This window comes from Penicillium angulare (genome assembly GCF_028827245.1).
Source record: "Penicillium angulare strain IBT 27051 chromosome Unknown utg000010l_segment0_segment0, whole genome shotgun sequence".
NCBI lineage: Eukaryota > Fungi > Ascomycota > Eurotiomycetes > Eurotiales > Aspergillaceae > Penicillium > Penicillium angulare.
This window is the reverse complement of record NW_026623169.1, coordinates 279,467-296,361: the sequence shown is the minus strand read 5'-3', so window position 1 is coordinate 296,361 and position 16,895 is coordinate 279,467. Positions and strand designations below refer to the sequence as shown.

At 45.5% G+C, this 16,895-nt stretch overlaps 9 protein-coding genes across 9 annotated transcripts; 3 read left to right on the top strand and 6 right to left on the bottom strand.

The window, feature by feature from the left end:
* Positions 1-1,601: 1,601 nt before the first annotated feature.
* On the top strand, positions 1,602-1,985 carry N7478_012135 (uncharacterized protein; the record flags this gene model as incomplete). Its single annotated transcript, XM_056928349.1, has 1 exon — positions 1,602-1,985. The coding sequence occupies one exon, from the start codon at positions 1,602-1,604 to the stop codon at positions 1,983-1,985; it is 384 nt and encodes a 127-aa protein (XP_056773457.1).
* Positions 1,986-2,459: 474 nt separating this feature from the next.
* N7478_012134 (uncharacterized protein) lies at positions 2,460-4,143 on the bottom strand (the record flags this gene model as incomplete). The annotated part of the gene is made up of 3 exons (XM_056928348.1): positions 2,460-3,263; positions 3,332-3,826; positions 3,925-4,143. 3 exons carry the CDS (start codon positions 4,141-4,143, stop codon positions 2,460-2,462), a joined length of 1,518 nt encoding a protein of 505 aa, XP_056773456.1.
* Positions 4,144-5,346: 1,203 nt separating this feature from the next.
* Positions 5,347-8,164, bottom strand: pgxB (uncharacterized protein; the record flags this gene model as incomplete). The annotated part of the gene is made up of 6 exons (XM_056928347.1): positions 5,347-5,727; positions 5,777-6,196; positions 6,263-6,722; positions 7,592-7,649; positions 7,716-8,008; positions 8,064-8,164. 6 exons carry the CDS (start codon positions 8,162-8,164, stop codon positions 5,347-5,349), a joined length of 1,713 nt encoding a protein of 570 aa, XP_056773455.1.
* A 566-nt stretch (positions 8,165-8,730) lies between these two features.
* On the top strand, positions 8,731-9,006 carry N7478_012132 (uncharacterized protein; the record flags this gene model as incomplete). Its single annotated transcript, XM_056928346.1, has 2 exons — positions 8,731-8,743; positions 8,798-9,006. 2 exons carry the CDS (start codon positions 8,731-8,733, stop codon positions 9,004-9,006), a joined length of 222 nt encoding a protein of 73 aa, XP_056773454.1.
* Positions 9,007-9,169: 163 nt separating this feature from the next.
* On the bottom strand, positions 9,170-9,965 carry N7478_012131 (uncharacterized protein; the record flags this gene model as incomplete). Its single annotated transcript, XM_056928345.1, has 2 exons — positions 9,170-9,711; positions 9,770-9,965. The coding sequence occupies 2 exons, from the start codon at positions 9,963-9,965 to the stop codon at positions 9,170-9,172; spliced, it is 738 nt and encodes a 245-aa protein (XP_056773453.1).
* Positions 9,966-10,700: 735 nt separating this feature from the next.
* On the bottom strand, positions 10,701-12,044 carry N7478_012130 (uncharacterized protein; the record flags this gene model as incomplete). Its single annotated transcript, XM_056928344.1, has 1 exon — positions 10,701-12,044. The coding sequence occupies one exon, from the start codon at positions 12,042-12,044 to the stop codon at positions 10,701-10,703; it is 1,344 nt and encodes a 447-aa protein (XP_056773452.1).
* Positions 12,045-12,324: 280 nt separating this feature from the next.
* On the bottom strand, positions 12,325-13,326 carry N7478_012129 (uncharacterized protein; the record flags this gene model as incomplete). The annotated part of the gene is made up of 3 exons (XM_056928343.1): positions 12,325-12,471; positions 12,518-12,586; positions 12,637-13,326. The coding sequence occupies 3 exons, from the start codon at positions 13,324-13,326 to the stop codon at positions 12,325-12,327; spliced, it is 906 nt and encodes a 301-aa protein (XP_056773451.1).
* Positions 13,327-13,558: 232 nt separating this feature from the next.
* N7478_012128 (uncharacterized protein) lies at positions 13,559-14,551 on the top strand (the record flags this gene model as incomplete). Its single annotated transcript, XM_056928342.1, has 1 exon — positions 13,559-14,551. One exon carries the CDS (start codon positions 13,559-13,561, stop codon positions 14,549-14,551), a length of 993 nt encoding a protein of 330 aa, XP_056773450.1.
* Positions 14,552-14,868: 317 nt separating this feature from the next.
* N7478_012127 (FAD-dependent oxidoreductase) lies at positions 14,869-16,219 on the bottom strand (the record flags this gene model as incomplete). Its single annotated transcript, XM_056928341.1, has 3 exons — positions 14,869-15,146; positions 15,205-15,504; positions 15,565-16,219. The coding sequence occupies 3 exons, from the start codon at positions 16,217-16,219 to the stop codon at positions 14,869-14,871; spliced, it is 1,233 nt and encodes a 410-aa protein (XP_056773449.1).
* Between the last annotated feature and the right edge of the window lie 676 nt (positions 16,220-16,895).

Here is a 16,895-nt window from a genome sequence, read left to right as displayed (position 1 = left end):
CAAAGAACTAAATATAGGCTAGGATAATAGAAAAATAGATTGAATGGACGAAACTCAATGCCATAGTGATGTTAGTCTGAAACCCTGCCCAATAATAGCGCCAAATAGTAGTCTTGTATTGAACAACGAATTCGCAAAACATGAATGAAAAAACCTGCATATTTAGCAATGCTATGTTGGGAAGAATCGGGGATTGTCATTTTCAGTTTCATCTATGAAGGCCAAATCAAGCCGCAGCACTGGATAATAGAAGAAAGACTCGAAACAAACAAAGACCAATTTGGAGGCAAAATCAATACATACTATTTTCAGGGACTTCGAAATATAGGTTAGCGCCAACCCGTTTCAGTCTTGAACCATGTCACGCTCGTATATGGCTTTTGTCCTCGGACAAATATAGTTGAAGAATCGAAGTCCAGACCCAGTCCCCTTGAAATAAAACTAGTACATGGTGATGAATGTTAGGCTATTAAGCTAGAGCTCAAACTATTCCATACTACACTAAATGCAGCCTTGGAAGTGCTGCGACCAGAGTTTATCTTGATGTGGTAGACTTAATGCGTATACAATGCAGTATGTCTGCCTGTAGACAATGAATCCTCTCCTTGCTTTCGGTTTCCGAGGTATCCTCATTCCTTGAGCTCCTAAGCTTCAATACCAAACTTGTAAAAGATTTGTAAGAAATCATAGATCTCACTTATTTCATTTGAACAGCAGGCCATTGGGGAATATCATCTGTTCTGTCTTGACCATGAATAGTCAAAGGAAAAGGCTGAGACGGCGTGCGCTTTGGTATTACGGATCCCACATTCCATAATCGCCACATGCCACGGCCTTGCATAGTTCATCATCAGCATTCTTTCCCGCCACAACTAGGGAGTATTGAATAGAGTCTAGCATAGGCCCTTCGTTGGCTGCACTTCTTTTCGGTGGCTGGGGACTGGGAGAAGAATGTCAATGTTGAAATTGGCTATGAAATTTCTTTGCCGAAAAAATGCGATTCCAGACAAGATAATCCCCTTTAATCGGCAACCCAGTAGCCAAATTTACTCTATATGCATTATATAAGTGATCGTCTCTTTTAATTCCAAAATTAGCAAACTTCCGAGTCTAGACAGGCTTGACAGCCGTCAAGGTGAACTTTCCTAGGAGAAGGATTCAACATGAATTTGGTGACTTAGTGTAGTCATTTCGTATTAAATATATGCTAGTATCCAATGAATATCAATATGGATATTCGAATAAGCAGAAATCTCCATATAGGCGTTAGTATCTTCTTTAGTCAATCTAAAAAGTTGCCATTGCACTGAACTATACAAAAGTCCATATCCGGCCAAGTGGGGCCAACCCATCCCTAATTAACTAGACGAAAACGGCGACTCAGTGTGAAAACCGGACAACCAATTCCGGTTGCGCGTAAGAGTGTATTGAAAACAGTAAATAGAGACTCTATATTAGACCAAATATCCCAAGTAGTTTTGAAGTTATTCAAGTCCATTACTTTTTCTGATATCACACCCGCTTGGAAGCCAAAGGAAGATCGCACATCACATTCCATTATATCCTCTTATACCGTCCACTATCTATTACAAACCTCCAAAATGCATTTCACCGGTATCTCCGCCATTGCCATCGCTGTACTTTCCTCTACCGGCCTAGCTGCTCCAGCCTACGAAGTATGGCCCCCGGCCGCGACCATCCAAATTTCCAATGATCATTCTGGCGCCCATGCCAACGTCGCCGTTCCAGCTGATGGCGTTACACGATCTGTCCAAGAGCTTTGGGGCCATACTCCAGTCAACTTCGAAGGCAAGGTTTTCGGTTCGAGCGCTCAGCTCATCGCTTTTGAACAGACGACAGTCTGCACTTTCTCTGAAGAGCCCCATCTGCATTCAGCCTTGACTGCTAGCCGAAACTGGATTCAGCTAGGCAAGCCTGTGGTTGATCTATGCTTTGCCACCGTTGTTTGCGAAAGAAACGCATAAAACTGCCAATTTTTGGGTTTGTATTGGGGGTGACAACGAGAACATACCCCGGTACTTGGTAGCCTTCGGACCAGATGCAATTGTCTCTGAGACGAGGCTATTATAAAATATTATCAAATGTATTGTAATGTCTATTGATGTCTATTTTCATCGCTGGGTATCATAGCCCTTCAAAATAAACCATATTGCATACAACATTTTTCCTTCCTGAGAAATTCACTGGCCACGGGGACTTTTACCCGGCTTTTTGATCTACCAAGACTTTCCCATTCGCAATTATTGTCGGTAGATCATCGGAATCTTGATATGAATTGCGAATCTGATCGATTTAGATACCTTTAACTTTATTTGGAGCTTGGAGCTAAAGCATATTATATAGTATCATTAAATTCTTCACAGCAGATATACTATTGAATTACTAACGCGACAAAAGTTTCGATATACAGCAATCAACTAATATTAGATCGCTGAACTTCAATTTCGCCAATGGGAGCCGCGCCATTGCAATAGAATGGTAGGGATGATAGTGACAGCAACAATCATTGCAGTAGCAGCACCAGCACCTCCACCCCATCCAGCCACTTCGAATAGCTGAGGGAACCAGAACGGTCCAATGAAACCCCAGATCTGTCGCACAAAAGTGATAAAGACACCAACACTTGCAGCATCGCTGCGATAGCAGTCCACGGCGTAGGTAATGTTGATCGTTGTGACGATTTGATTGCCACCGGCTGCGATCGCAGCACCAACGATGGGGGTAATATTCCAAGTATCACCAGCCTTGCCAAGCTGAACGCAAAAGACAACAACACCACAGATAGTCAATACATGGCCAATATAGCCCAGCCACAGGCGGTACTCATGTTCTGGTCGCTCGCCCTTTGACTTTTGACGGGCCAACATCCAACGATCAGAAATCAATCCGCCAACTTGTTCACCAATGACCGAGCCAAGGATAACACCCAGGAACTGCAACCCTACTTGTTGGGTGTTAAAGCCGAACTGCTCTGGGAAGATCTGAGGAATCTCAATAGTGAGCATGATACTTCCCCATAGGAAAATCATGGCGTAACCTGCAGCAGGAATCATCACGTTTGGCTTGAAGGCATAGCTCAGTGGCTGGATAAAGTCGTAGAAGCGCAGAGGAGTTGGGTCAATGCGACGGAACTTGAACAGACTCTCTTTAACACTTGTCACTTGCTTTGGTGCGCCTTCCTCCCTGATGTACAGAGATTCCGATCCCAGGAACAGGTATAAGATGAATTGGACTGCGTTGGTCTGATATGGATGTTAGTCTTGTCTTCAATTTTTCACTTGAAGAAAGGGAAAACTTTGTAATGACGTACAATAGCCAGGATCCAGTAGATCCAACGGTATGATTGACGCAGGGCAAGGAAACCAAAAAGGAATGGAGCAACCGGTACTCCGATCGTCACCATCAAAGTCCAAACACCCATGGAGCGGGCGCGATCTCTCTTGAAAAATGTCTCTGCGACGACTGCACTTCCAATTGCTGCCGCTGGGCTAATGAAGAAGGCAGTGATGGCACGGCATAATCCCATTGTTGCATAAGAGTGACTCTCAGCACATCCAATATTCCCGACCATGGCACAGATCAACGAGATGAGGAAGATAGGACGGCGGCCATAGCGGTTGGCAAGAGGGCGCCAAAATAGGGGCGCTCCACCAAGCACGGCGATAAACAGCGAAACCAAATAACTCGTTCTTTGCATACTAACTCCCAAGTCGGCGGAGATATTGACGAAAGCGGATTGGATGCCCGAGGCGGTGGAAAGACCGATCATTGCGTGGAAGACAAGGAAACTGAGATTCAGGTTTTTCTAGGTCACAGCAGAAAGTCAGCAATTGATTATCTTCAGAGATCACCTTTCTTCAGGACTGTCGGGAGCTAGGGACTATCATGCATAGAAAGACTTACCCGCCATTGAGGCCAGTTATACGGATCTGCATCATTCATATCTGGGATTGGATCAAGATCCAAAGTACCATGACGAGCCAGGAGATACTGGCGATGCTCTTCCGAGAGATGAGCTACCCGGTCTTCGACATAGAAGGCTTCCTGTTTGCCAGCCTCCATCACACCGGGGCTTGAGGGAGCCCCCTCGACATGTTGAGAGTTGCTGTCAACCTTTCCCATTTTTTCCATCGCTTGATGTTGGAGGGAAAAGGGATGAGAAAGGAAAGAAAGAAGGGGGAAGATGGAAAAGGAGGGGAAGAGATAACAGAGGGACTACAGAGGAGTGGGAGAAAATGGAAAAAAAGCCAGCGATCTAAGGTCAGAGGTCATGGGAATGACTTCTTATAGCACGATCGCCACTATGGTTTCCCCGTTTCCCCGTCTTCTTGGCCGCGTGGTATAATAAACTGGGGGAAATATCTGGGGGTGGGACAAGGAGATGAGTGACAGCTCCACCCCCAGATCCAAACTGTATTCTGCCTCCACGCAGGATCCTCATGGGTCCAGAATCCAGCCAGCATCCACCCAACATCTAACGGGGATAAGATGGTCGATGTAGATTGGTTGAGGCTGTTGGAAGCGGGTAAGGAGTTAACCGGGATTGTGGGGAGGTTTGTGGGGATGAGGGGTAATCAGCCAATCAGAGTAGGATAAAGAGATTAGTCATCTCTGTTGACATTGAGCCGTGGTTGAAGCTGTTGAATGTGTTGAATCTCCTCGTAATAGAATGAGATAAATTCGACATTTAGAAGCGAATAAATGATAAATTGACAATTATCAAACTCAAGATGCCACGAACCCATCATTAAGTTGTTGAAATTTGCCTTCCTTTACACCGAGAGGCGATTTGTGGCCAACCGGACTAGCGAACGGAGTCTCCGCATGTACTTCGGAGTAGACAAAGAGCTAACACTGTATAGTACTTTTCCCCGTAGCTTGGCGGCGTTGCTTCATGTTGCTTGGGTCTCTGCTCGGTTAATCTTCTTTTGGGCACATTATAGTCCTGAGCTGAAACTTGGCCCGGTGACTTTTGAATTTATCATCCATGACTTTTTAACTCATCTCCACACCGAAGAATGGTCAAAGCTCCGTTGGGCCGACTAGAGATCTGTGTCTGTCCTAATGTACGTTTTTTTTTGCCTCTGGTTTCTTTGCTTTTCTGGTACGATACAATTAAATAAGCAGCTGTCCAAGTTCTGGGCTGTACGCTGTAGATGGCTGAATATCCCAACGAACCAAAGATTATGTTTAGGTCTCTAAAAGAGTAAACGAATTTAAAATAAGCGACCTTGATTTCGTACTAACAAAGGTAGCTAAGTCCGGGATCCTCGGATTTAATTCCTAATCCCCCTTTCACGCTTATTTCGTTTCGCCATTTGTGGCTTAAGTAGAGCTTGTGCAGTTCACCCCAATGCTCCCTTGAATCCCATCACAGATAATCTCGGGTGGGCTTCCTGCTGGACTGGTAACGTTTATGCGCGACAAGCTGATATTTGAACAAACCGCGTTAGGCGAACAGGTCAGATCAGCAATAACCTTTCCTTCCTTTCCTGAGGATGTTCCCCAAATATTGTCAAACACGATATTGGTAACGTTGACCTGCGAGGGATACTTCGCACACTCGGTCGAATTGATATCAAAATAGCACTGATCCAAGACAATTGGATTGTCCGTATTTTGAATCTGAACATTACGATAAGTGACGTTCGTGATGCGACCGTATCCTACATCTTCACCGGCCCATGCTTTCAAACGCGCCCCGTTCTGCTACAGTCAATAACTGATTCTGATGGATAGGAATGCTCAAACTCACCTGGCCATTCAATAATGTCACATTCTCCATGTATGCGTTCTCGATAAAATCCATTACACCCGAGTATTGTCCGATACTTCCCATGCTCACGCCATGGGAGTTATTGCACCATAGATTTTGCACAAAAATGTGGCTGGTATTGGATTTGGGCGAGAAGCAGTCATCGCCGTTATCCACGCGTGTGTTAGTTACGCGAAGGCCATCCACATTCAAGGTATCGAACCCATCCGTGTTCGCTGCGTCGACTGAGGCATTGGTGGAGTATGCATGAATAAACACATCGTCGAAAGAGACGTCATTGGTGCGAACGAAGAAGTTGGTCCAGCATGGCGAGTTCAATTGAGTGATTCCCTCTACACTGACCCGTGTAGCATTCTCCGTGAGGAATAAAATAGGCCGATAGAAAGTATTGTCTGGGTCCTGCACAGATCAAATGGGTAAGCCGCTGAGACACTTTAAAAAACAGGGCAACTTTTTCCATCTTACCAGGATCTGACTTCCAGAAAACTCATCATACCATTTCTGCCCATTTCCATCAAGTGTTCCTTTGCCAAATATCTTGATATCCTGGCCGCCCCATCTCCAAAATGTGATGGACTTTTGAAATGAATAATAAAAGTTGTTGGCTTGCCAATAAGTTATATTGTTTGTAAACTTCAATTGACCTTCGAGTTGAACTTCGATATCATCGAGAAAGGTTAAATCGAGCTTTGTTCCAATCATATAAGTCTTTCCTTTTTCAAGGAGAAGCCGACCGCCATGATTTGCTTGGTGAATAGCCCAGAGAAAGTCTGAGGATATATCATCCTCCTCATTCTTGGAGGCCCGAATAGTAACAGTTCGTCGGTCAGGGTATATCTGATGATGAGCACCAACATTCTTTAGTGCAGATTTATCGTTTGCTGGGATTATTTGAGCGCCCGGTATTATATGCGATGGGAGGGCACTGGCTGCAGCTAGCAGTACGCTGAGAGCTGCTAGTCTCATATTGAACGACGTTGAAGAATAGTACAAGAAAGATCAGGCAAACCAAATCAAGTTGTTCCTGGAACTTGAAAATATAAACGTTTCATACAGAGTCCAGTAGAGCTACTTATATACAATTCTTAATTATTACAATCAGGGCTATATGCAATACCAAGGCTCATGTTGTCAACACGGTAACATTTCTCCGCCTGTCAAAATCCTCGTTGGTATTGTCACTCCTTGGCAAGTTAATTCAAGTCAGATTGAGTCGATATTCCCCGCATTCTATGAACAGAAAAGTGCGGGGAATCTAAAATCTTATTATTCAGGGCCGAAGCTGGACAGAGCTACATGTATAGATGAGGTCTATACGGTCGGACGGATTAGATTCCACCGTCTGCGTCTTTGAATTTTCCACCAATCAAGGATTTTCGATCGGCAACACTATAATACTGCAGTATTTTCTTGCCTGAAAGCTTTCCCGACGTCGTAGACATAGATGATTATATATCCGACTATGGATTCACTAAAATTGTTGTGGGATAACGCATATTCGGACCGATTAACCAGCCAGCTTGAGACACATGACAGCTATCTTAGGCTTTATCCACCCGTACACCTTCATGAGCGAGATGTGAAGAATCATCAATGTTTGGCGATGATATCTTTGATCATTATCCTCGTTTTCTTGTTACATTTCCTTCCCATCATAGCTTCTTAGCTGCCAACACCAAGCCTGTAATGCAGCTGATGTTGCCGGACCACCATACCACAGAGCGGAGGTAGCTCAGTGATCTGTTCTCTATGTATGTATAACAGAGACTGTATGACAAACGGGATAAGCTATACCAGACACCAATAGTGTTGATGGTTTCGTTGGGAACTCCCGCAAACAACGCGGTAAGAACTTCGACCGAATGTCAGTGATCATGAATCCAAGTATATGAGGCCTATGAAAAATGGCGGAACTTACTAGCAGCAACAAAAAAGCTGTATCCTTCGACTGCATTTGCATGGGCAGCTTCCTGGCGCTTCAATTTGTTCAAAGCCTTTCTGTCTATTTTTCCAGATTTCACGGCAGCTTCACCGAGGGTGGCAAGGTCCTCGCGAGGAGCAACGTTATTATCGATCCTAAGGCGAGTCTTGGTAACACGGGTGCTCATGACTCCATACGCGAAAAACCAATTAACCAACAGCAGAGTGGCAGCATGGTTCGGAGTGGGCACGCCGGGCACGGAGCGGAGTCCTAGGGTGTTGACGATGGAACTGGATATGTTAGCTGCGGAGACGGCCATTGAAAGAAGTGGAGATGAATACATACGACATGATCGTAAATGTAAAGTGAAGTTCCAATGCAGGAGGCTTGTTTACACGATCAACTTTTGCCGGGCGGGTTCGCAGTTTATGGGGGATCGATCGCATGTGGGTTTTATCAGGGACCGAGGAAGCCTGTTGGGATGAAATCATAGACGCCGATCATTACCTGAGGTGGTAATGATTATCGTCTAGCTCCGAAGAACCGGTGAGGTTCTCAATTGAAGCTGCATCAATTCAGTATTAAGCTTATATTGTAAATATTTCGCAGAATTCGGACCTGCACTACATCTTTTACCCCTGAATATGGAATTCAATATGCCCAAGATAAGGATACCTATTTTAGTACCTGAATAGCGACATGTGGACTGGGATTGTATCCAAGATGGCATTGAATGTAATCCTGCATCTGTTTTTAGTGCTCAAGATGCGTATCAATGATCATCAACTAACCAAGATAAACTCCATATTTGAAAATAAGTAACACCTTAACATTGCAATGAGAACATGTAATTTTGCGCAACTCATTCCTATTAAGAGTAAAAGGTTATTTGGGTTTATCCTCGGCTCCTCGGTTCGGCGATCATAGATGCCATACCAGATAAGATACCTAGTCCTCACTTCATTTTATTCTCTTTGCAATTGGATCTTAAATTGCGAACCGTACGCTCTTTATGGATATTGCTAGTGCTTGTAAGGTTGGAAACTTCGCAATCACTGAATTTTACTAATCATATAAAGATTCATGGACCGAACAACAAAACTACCTCAAGACCCCCGATAGAATCCCGAAGGGCTACGATGAAAATTACCAGACGTTGATTCGACGAAATCCTGAGACATATGTGTGGTTCAGTGTTGGATATTGGTACTTCCAGCAGACTCAGTGGACTTCGAAAAACCAGAGGTGGAGTTTCCATTCTGGTGCAGGTGAACACCTTCAGCTATAATTCAGTGAAAAGGATCGTGGGACAGAGTTTAGTGAAAGCTCGGTATGATCAGGCGTGCAATATATCAAGCAAGCGGGACGAGAAAAGAAAGACATTTTTGCCACTGAAATGTCAAGCTAGAATTATTTTAGATGACGTTTTTCATGAAGCCCGAAAAATTATGTTAAGCCCGTAACCTCCGGAAAGAGCAAAAGTCTTCTGTCCATTCCACTGAGCCCACCTCTTGTAACTTGGCCATCTCTTGTAGCTTAGCATTGAAATCTTCCATTCTGGACCGCTTGCCTATAATTGTACTGCCAAATAACACCTCTGTCAATCCGTGCCTCCACTCGGATTTTTCCGAGTTCCGCCAAAAGTGTGGCCACAGCATCAACTGAGTCGCATTGCTTTCTGGCTGGGTCGCCCATGCCTTGATCGGAATTTCTGTTTGAGGCCTATGATTTCTCGGTACGCTGAGCCCCGAGGCTGGCGGACGAAGGCCTCTGAGCTTTGAAATTTCAGTCCTCTGAGCGTCGGTTACAGGAGCCTGGAAGTAGACCCAGAATAATTGAATGAATGAAGAATCCAAGACCTCAAACCAATTCCCAACATAAGAAATTTCGTGGGAGCTTAAGATTATAATGTCCTTTGCTGCCAAAGTTTCCCAGAGAAGCTGGGCTGAGGGAGAGTCTTGAAAATATTTTATTGCATCGGTTGTCTCCCACACTGAGAATTCATGAGCACGTCAGTATCTTTATCTTTAACTTTCCCGAGCGGTACTTACAAGTCGCTAGTAGAGCAGTTTTTGGTTCATCTTGAATCATTCCCCACATAGAGCGATTGTGGCCAGGGGAGTGAATCAATGGTTGAAAATATTCTGACAATTGCGCATCATCAAGCTCTCCGCTGGGGACTTGAAGTTTCGTCAAGACAAATCTTTCCGGGAGGCCAATTTTGCTGAATAAATTGGAATCGGCCATAGCTGATGAAGAAACAAGAGGGGCAGATTGTTAGGGGAAGTTCATGAGAATATCAAGAGTAAGAATTGGAGAGAAACAATGCCGCTAGACTGAAAGGGTACACACTAAGGATTAACCATATTACTCGATTACTAGTATGAGTAACGTATGAAACCAGAAACAGCCGTCTTTCCGTAATTTTAGAGGGCAAGCAGACACTTCACCGTCCGTGCCATCACTACCCAGTTCTTGGGACTGCGAGCGGTCCTGCCCTGGTAAGCCGTAGGATCGGCGGTCTCTTGGTGGTCCGTCACACAGGGTAACTTACAGTTTGTACTACCTTATGTAGAGGGATTATTATACATTAAAGTTATATAACATATGAATAGAAAATATATTTCATTCATCGCTGATATGAATTCTAAGAAAATCAAAATATATTCAAGGTTACCTTCGAACGGAATCACGTAGACTATATATATTACATGAGTTTTCTCTGTTAGGGTAGGGAAATAGATACTACCTGGATTGAAGTCAGTTGGTGGTTCCCAGGAGGAGCCGAATTTTCCAAAATGGCTATAATAAATAGCAATATGCAGAGGATCAATGCTTCAAGAATAGCGAGACCAGCAAAGATCAAAAAGCCCAATTTTAACCATCCTTCCAAAGTCCGACAAGAGATTCTTTTGTTCAGAATTTGGATAAAAGTGCGCACTGGCTCGCCGTAAAGCTTGGTGTTTGGCGGCCAGGGGCCATTTATTCGCCCTCCCAGGTTGTCCAGGCCAAGTACTCCACCAGCTGCTTGAAACTCTCTACCGTGTCCTTCAGATCCTTCCCATCCAACAAGCCGGACGCTAGAGTAGAACAAACCTTCTTCGAAATCGAAGAGACAGCACGACCTCCAACCGACTCAACGGGTGCAGAGCTGGGAATGAACTCGCCTTGGCACAGCTTCACAATCTCCTCCTTCGCACCAAACTCACTATAGTCAATGAAAATCTCCAGCACCCCCTCAATCCTGTCTCGAAGTGACTCAACAGATTTGAATTCCCCAGCAGCATAAGTCAACAATTCATCCGAGTACCGGAAAACAATCAAATCAGCAACAGCTTGCCAATCGAAAGCACCAACCGGGGGTTCCAGGGTATTAACCATGGCATTGATATCCCGCCGAATGGGCTCCAGCAGCCCAGTGGGAATATGATCCAACACCGGACGATCAGAACCACCAGGGAATAGATCCAATCCATACCCGAAAGCAGTAACAAAGTGATCGAAATCCAAATGGACCTTTTGTCCAAGGAATTGATCATACCTTGTAGCAAGCGAGCAATAATCACCCCTTATCGGTCCAAGAGGTCCACCGCCAGGCCTATGACCCTTTCCGCCATTCGGGCCCTTCGGATCCCATGGTCCTCCATGATCTTCACCTACACCGCCATCCGCTCTCGTCTGTATAATCTTCACAACTTCCAGATTACGCTCGAACTCACACAGGATTATTTCGAAATCGCCTTCCGTACGCACAATCCCATCAATTCTTCCTCCCCATTCTTCCTTGGCCATACGACATGTCTGGAACGCACGTTCCATCTCCGGATCAATATTGAGAGGCGGACGCAGACCAGGCACCGAACTGGTAATTGTATCGTTAAAGAGGATCCGATCTTGAGATTGCATGTCCCCGCCCAGCCCAGCTGAGTGACCGTCTATGTATAGCAGACGCAGATCTTTGGCAGCAGCATATGTGTGCAGATATCCAGCTGTGGGTACATTGAGAGGTTGTTGTGTGTCTCGTTTTCCTTTCCAGTTGCTGCTGTGAGCGTAACGCAGGGATTTCTGTGGTTTGAAAGCTAGCCATTCGACGCCGATGATGGGGTCTGATTTGTCGGTTCCGTGATAGAAGCGGGTTCCTTTTTGGACTGTTGCCAGGTGGAAGGCCAATCCATAGGGTTTTATGGCTGTTTCATAGTGTCGAAGGGTTGATTGGATCCCGTTGAAGATGTGGTTTGCATTTTCAGGTTCTTCGGTACTGGAATTTGCATTTGCCAGTCCAGACTGTCCTAGGCATAGAGCCCAGAGGTACTTTATTGGTCGCATTTTGTAGTGAAAAGGACTTCGTCAGGGGAAGAGGTTCAAAATGTTATAGCCGCCAACAGGCCATAATGAATTCTGCCTGGCCAAGACCTCACCGCTAGTGTCACCGGCTAGGCCCGCCCCAGCCCGGCCCTCATTGGTCAGGTGACTCAGGTCTATTTAGTACGCGACAGCTCGACAAGCATGGGTCGTTACGGTCAATACTACTGTTCTTTTTGAGGAGGGTAGTGATTCTACTCAGATGGCTCTCATACATCTGCAGCCTGGCATTCATCTCTTTCTATTATATTCTCTGGTCAAGCATTGTTGGATCCATATGCTCACAATCAATAGCCCAGATGTTCTCATTGTCTCCTGGAATAGGAACGTTTGTGATCGTCTTTGAAACAGTAATAAAATCTTCGAATTTTCTGGTGATCGGTTTCAAAATCTACTAAGAGTTAGACATGAGTCTTCAAAATCTGACAATTACTCACCTCGCGATGGATTGGGATCTTCCTAGATCTGAACCTCAATCCAGCGAAGAATACAACCAGTCGGTCATCCTAAAGAGTATCAATGACATGTCCTTCAAATATGAGCTTCAAATTCATACCTTGCTGGCCTTGTACCGCATCCATCCACCATCCTTCCGATTGACAGACCACCCTACTCCAGGTCCCAGTTCTCCGATTGCATCTACGCCCACATCGAACCCGATTTTGATCTCCTTTCCAGCTTGATCCCATACATGAATAGCACAGTCTTCCGTTGCCCATATATTAGTGACCACGCACAATCCATGCTCTAGAATCTCACTGCGATGCTTAACCAATTGCGCAGCGTTCTCGATTACCCAGTTTTTGAACATGGATTCGTGATAGAATCGTTCATGAACGACTGGAGGTGCCGTCAGCAGTAATGCACCTCCAGATGTCGAGTTCGAGAATGACAACTCTGCAGAAAGATTCACAGGGAGGGCTGCAGCAAGCCCAGAGGATATCCCACCAGAGAAGTCGATATTATGCGCGACCACATTCTCCGATGTAAGTGGGCCCCATTGAATGTCGGTATCTGTCGGAGCACGTTCTAACTCTTCATTCACTGTGGAATAGCCTTGTTTCTCTAATTTCGTCGAATCCGATAGGTCAGCGATGGGATTCCAAGACCCATTTGAATCGAAATAGCCACAGATTCCGGGGTGGAACTCCTTAATAGACAGTGGGGTGTATAGAGCTGTGCCAAAGGGATGATTTCTCATATAAGAAGCATAGGTAATGTTCAGTGGTTGATGTCGTGGTGACATTATGTGTTGTTGAGTTGTTGAGTTGTTGATCGTGGACAGCGCGAGACATGACGATACGCGATCGTCTCTGCGGGGTCATAGCGGGGATCCGCGTCGCTGGCCACAACCAAGTTGATTGATCCCTCGTCGTAGGATTGGGAGGCGCACTTTGCTCTATTTCAACACAGAATAGTATACGCAAACTGCGTATAATAATGCAATATTCGCTGATCAAGTCAAATAGCTTATATTCATGCCATCAACGCCGCCATTTAGCAGAGATGTGTTCACACGCGACCATGAATTGCAACCATCTGTCGCGTCGCTTTTACCGGCTTCAGCCACCATCGACCACGTTCTCGTACGTCCTACTGATGATATCCACAGGTATTTGTTGAAGGATCTCGCGGTAGAGAGGCTCAACAAGATCCACGCATACCTTTGGCTGGCCGGCTGGCCAATGCCCCCGAAACCCCTGAACTTCCACGTCGCCGCCACTCGTGAACTGGTCTTGGATGAGCGAATCAACATGCACATGGTGTGGGGCTCATCGAATAGTCTTCACTTGAAGCCAATTCCTCGATATATTATAGATGCAGACTTCTGGCAGTCTCATCTAATCTGTTCTTGTTCATCGTGTGGCATTGATCAAAATAAACAAGCGAAGATGTGTACCCGGGAGTTGTACAAGTACAGCATGGGCTTTCTACGCTCATACATTGGCCTGATTCAGTTTGAGAGTGACATTGCGATCGCTCATAGCCATCACCTTCTGCCGAAAGAGATTACATGGTCGAAATGGCTCACCTTCGTCGAACAGGTTCTAAAGAATGGAATCTCGGATCCTGCGAACTTCAACTCACGATATTTGTTTGGCGAACTGAGATTATCTCGGCTTAATCAGATCTGTGTCTTCAGGTTTGGGCAAGTCCTTCGGGGCTATCAATTCACATATCAGACATATGGAGAATTGTTCCGTGCTCATGTTACACCTCTCACTGCTGCAATCGTGTATATTGCGCTCGTCTTGACTGCTATGCAAGTCGGGCTAGCTACAAATCGCTTGGGAACAAGCTTGTCTTTCCAAAATTCCTCATACGGATTCACCGTTTTTTCCATTCTTGCTCCGCTCATTGGGCTTGTGTTGGTTGGGATGTTTGGCGTGTTTCAATTTGCTGCCGCTCTAATAAAGTCTTGGAGATTCCAACAAGATCAATTCAAACTTTTCAAGACCCCGGTTCCATAGCACCAGTTGGCTTAACCTTTACTGTCCGAGGTTAAACCTGCTTAGCGAGTTGAGATCAGCAATCAAGCAGCATGAAATGTGGGTAAAAGCGGTTCATGTTGCATAGTATATTTCTATATTTTACGCTATGAATGAATGAGTCTATTTTCAATACGGAATTGAACAAAAAATTCAGAATTCTACTCAATCGTTAATAAGTAACCACCTAGAGAGGCTTCTAGTAGATTCATCGGATGCTCTCAGGAATTTCAACTCATTCGGATATTCCAAGGCTCGATATGACATGAGAACGAATTCCCCTGCTTGTTATGGTCACCTCACTTGTGATATGCGTCAATTATCTGATCTTTCCGAGCATTGACCACTCGTGCCGTCACCAAGGGGCTTCCTTCGATTCTTGAAAAGTCGTGCGCATCTATGCAAGCTTGTCGTGATGCAAGAAAAGAAGGCTCGGCACGCGAGAATATATCGTTCGCGTACGCGTCCAAGGAATTCTTCAAGGAGTTGAGAGCAAATGACTCAGGATTCTGCATGTAAACTCTCTTGACAAGGTCTAACACATCCACAATGGCATTATTTGCACCTTCGCCTCGAACTTTCATCATGTCAGCTATTTTTTTCTTTTTCGCTTTGCCAAATGATTTTTCACTTACACATAGTCATTGTATGAGCAGAGTCACCCACAAGAACTGTCCGCGGATGTTTATGCTCATTTCCAAGCTTAAACATCCAATCTTCGATCCGAATTGACCTCACTTCAGCATCTTCCGGCAACTTCTGTACCAAAGAGCGGAACGGCTCAGCCCAGTTATCGGTCAGTTTCTTCATGAGCGCAATGCGATCTGGACCACTGGCTGGAAGGACAATTCCCTTGCTATCTGCCCATGAAACAATAATTTGGCAGTGGTACTGGTCTTTGCTACTCTCCTCGAAGTTGCTTGGGGTATCCAGGACTAACAGGAATGGTCAGCAGTGACAAATATCAAGACGCGGTCAGGGAAAGAAGGACACACAGCTGAAAAAAAGGAATACGTTGGTATCGGGGTGTGATCCTTGGAAGATGTAAGGATCAATCAACTCCACGCCACCCATCTCATCCTGGGTATAGAGCTTAGATGCTCCGAGAAGCTGCACGGGGAGCTTATTCATCTCGCTGTCCGGATACAAAATTTGACGAACACGCGACCGAGCGCCATCGCAAGCAACTAGCATACGTCCAGTATAGGACGTGCCATCATCAAAATGCGCAGTGATGGATTCTTCGCATGACTCGATATCCCGGAGAGTTTTGTCCCACTGAACATCCAGTCCAGACGTCAATAGTTCACGCAGTCGCCCTCTATTGACACGAATCCTCTCTTCCGCTGGGACGTTGTACAACGCCTCGCCTGTTTTCAAATCGAAGAACTGGAAGCTTCCAACATCCGCTCGAGCCACAGCCTCCTTATTGACATAGGTGTCAGGGAAACGTTCAAGTATGTGTTTAGGAAGCAATTGACGTAGAGCAGGGAGACTCCAGTGTAAAGTAAGTCCCCATCCCCCTGATCGTGCATCTAACGCAGAATCGCGATCGAATATTCGAAAGCGAACCCCTTGGCTTTGGAGATACTGACCTAGGATGAGGCCGCTAATGCCTGCGCCGACGATCAAGACAGGGGGATCCGACATGAAGTGCGGAGTACGCCGTCCTGTTTGCCAACGTTGTGAAAGAACTTGAAACGGCTTTCTTCTTTTCTTTTTGTTTTCTTTTTCCTGCACTCGAAGTTTGCTTCTTTCTCAGTCTATTTCCCCCTCTATTTTGTGATTGATCAGATCATCTGTCACTACCGAGTATGGAGTGGAGCATCCCTAACTTCCAGGGATTCAGCGTTGCCTTCGGGGAGATGCGCGCATTAATTCACTAGTGGAGAACGCAGGGTAGAAGGATTCGGATCCTGGTGCCCAACATAACCAGATGTTGAATTGTGCGTTATGATTCTTTCACCAAACAAGGCATACATATGCGGGTCTCCGTACATCGGAGCGGAAGTTAATCTTTTCCTTCCCCCCCTCTTCTCTCACTCTCATCCCTAGGTTTGAAAGTTAATACTGGTCCCTGGTAGCGGATACGAAGTCTCCCCTGGGCTCTATCTAAAACCTTTCTCGTTGCTTCGCCGGACTCCGCCGAGTTGAAACTTTCGCGGCCCGAAGCTACTAAGATCGGCGCGCGCGTTATCGACGGCGCCAAACTCAATGCCCACTAACCAGGATGCCGTCATGATTTGACCCTAGATTCTGAACGATCAATGGATCGACCGGCCCCACTTGATACACATACTTCGAAAAGGGGGTCAATAAGTTTATT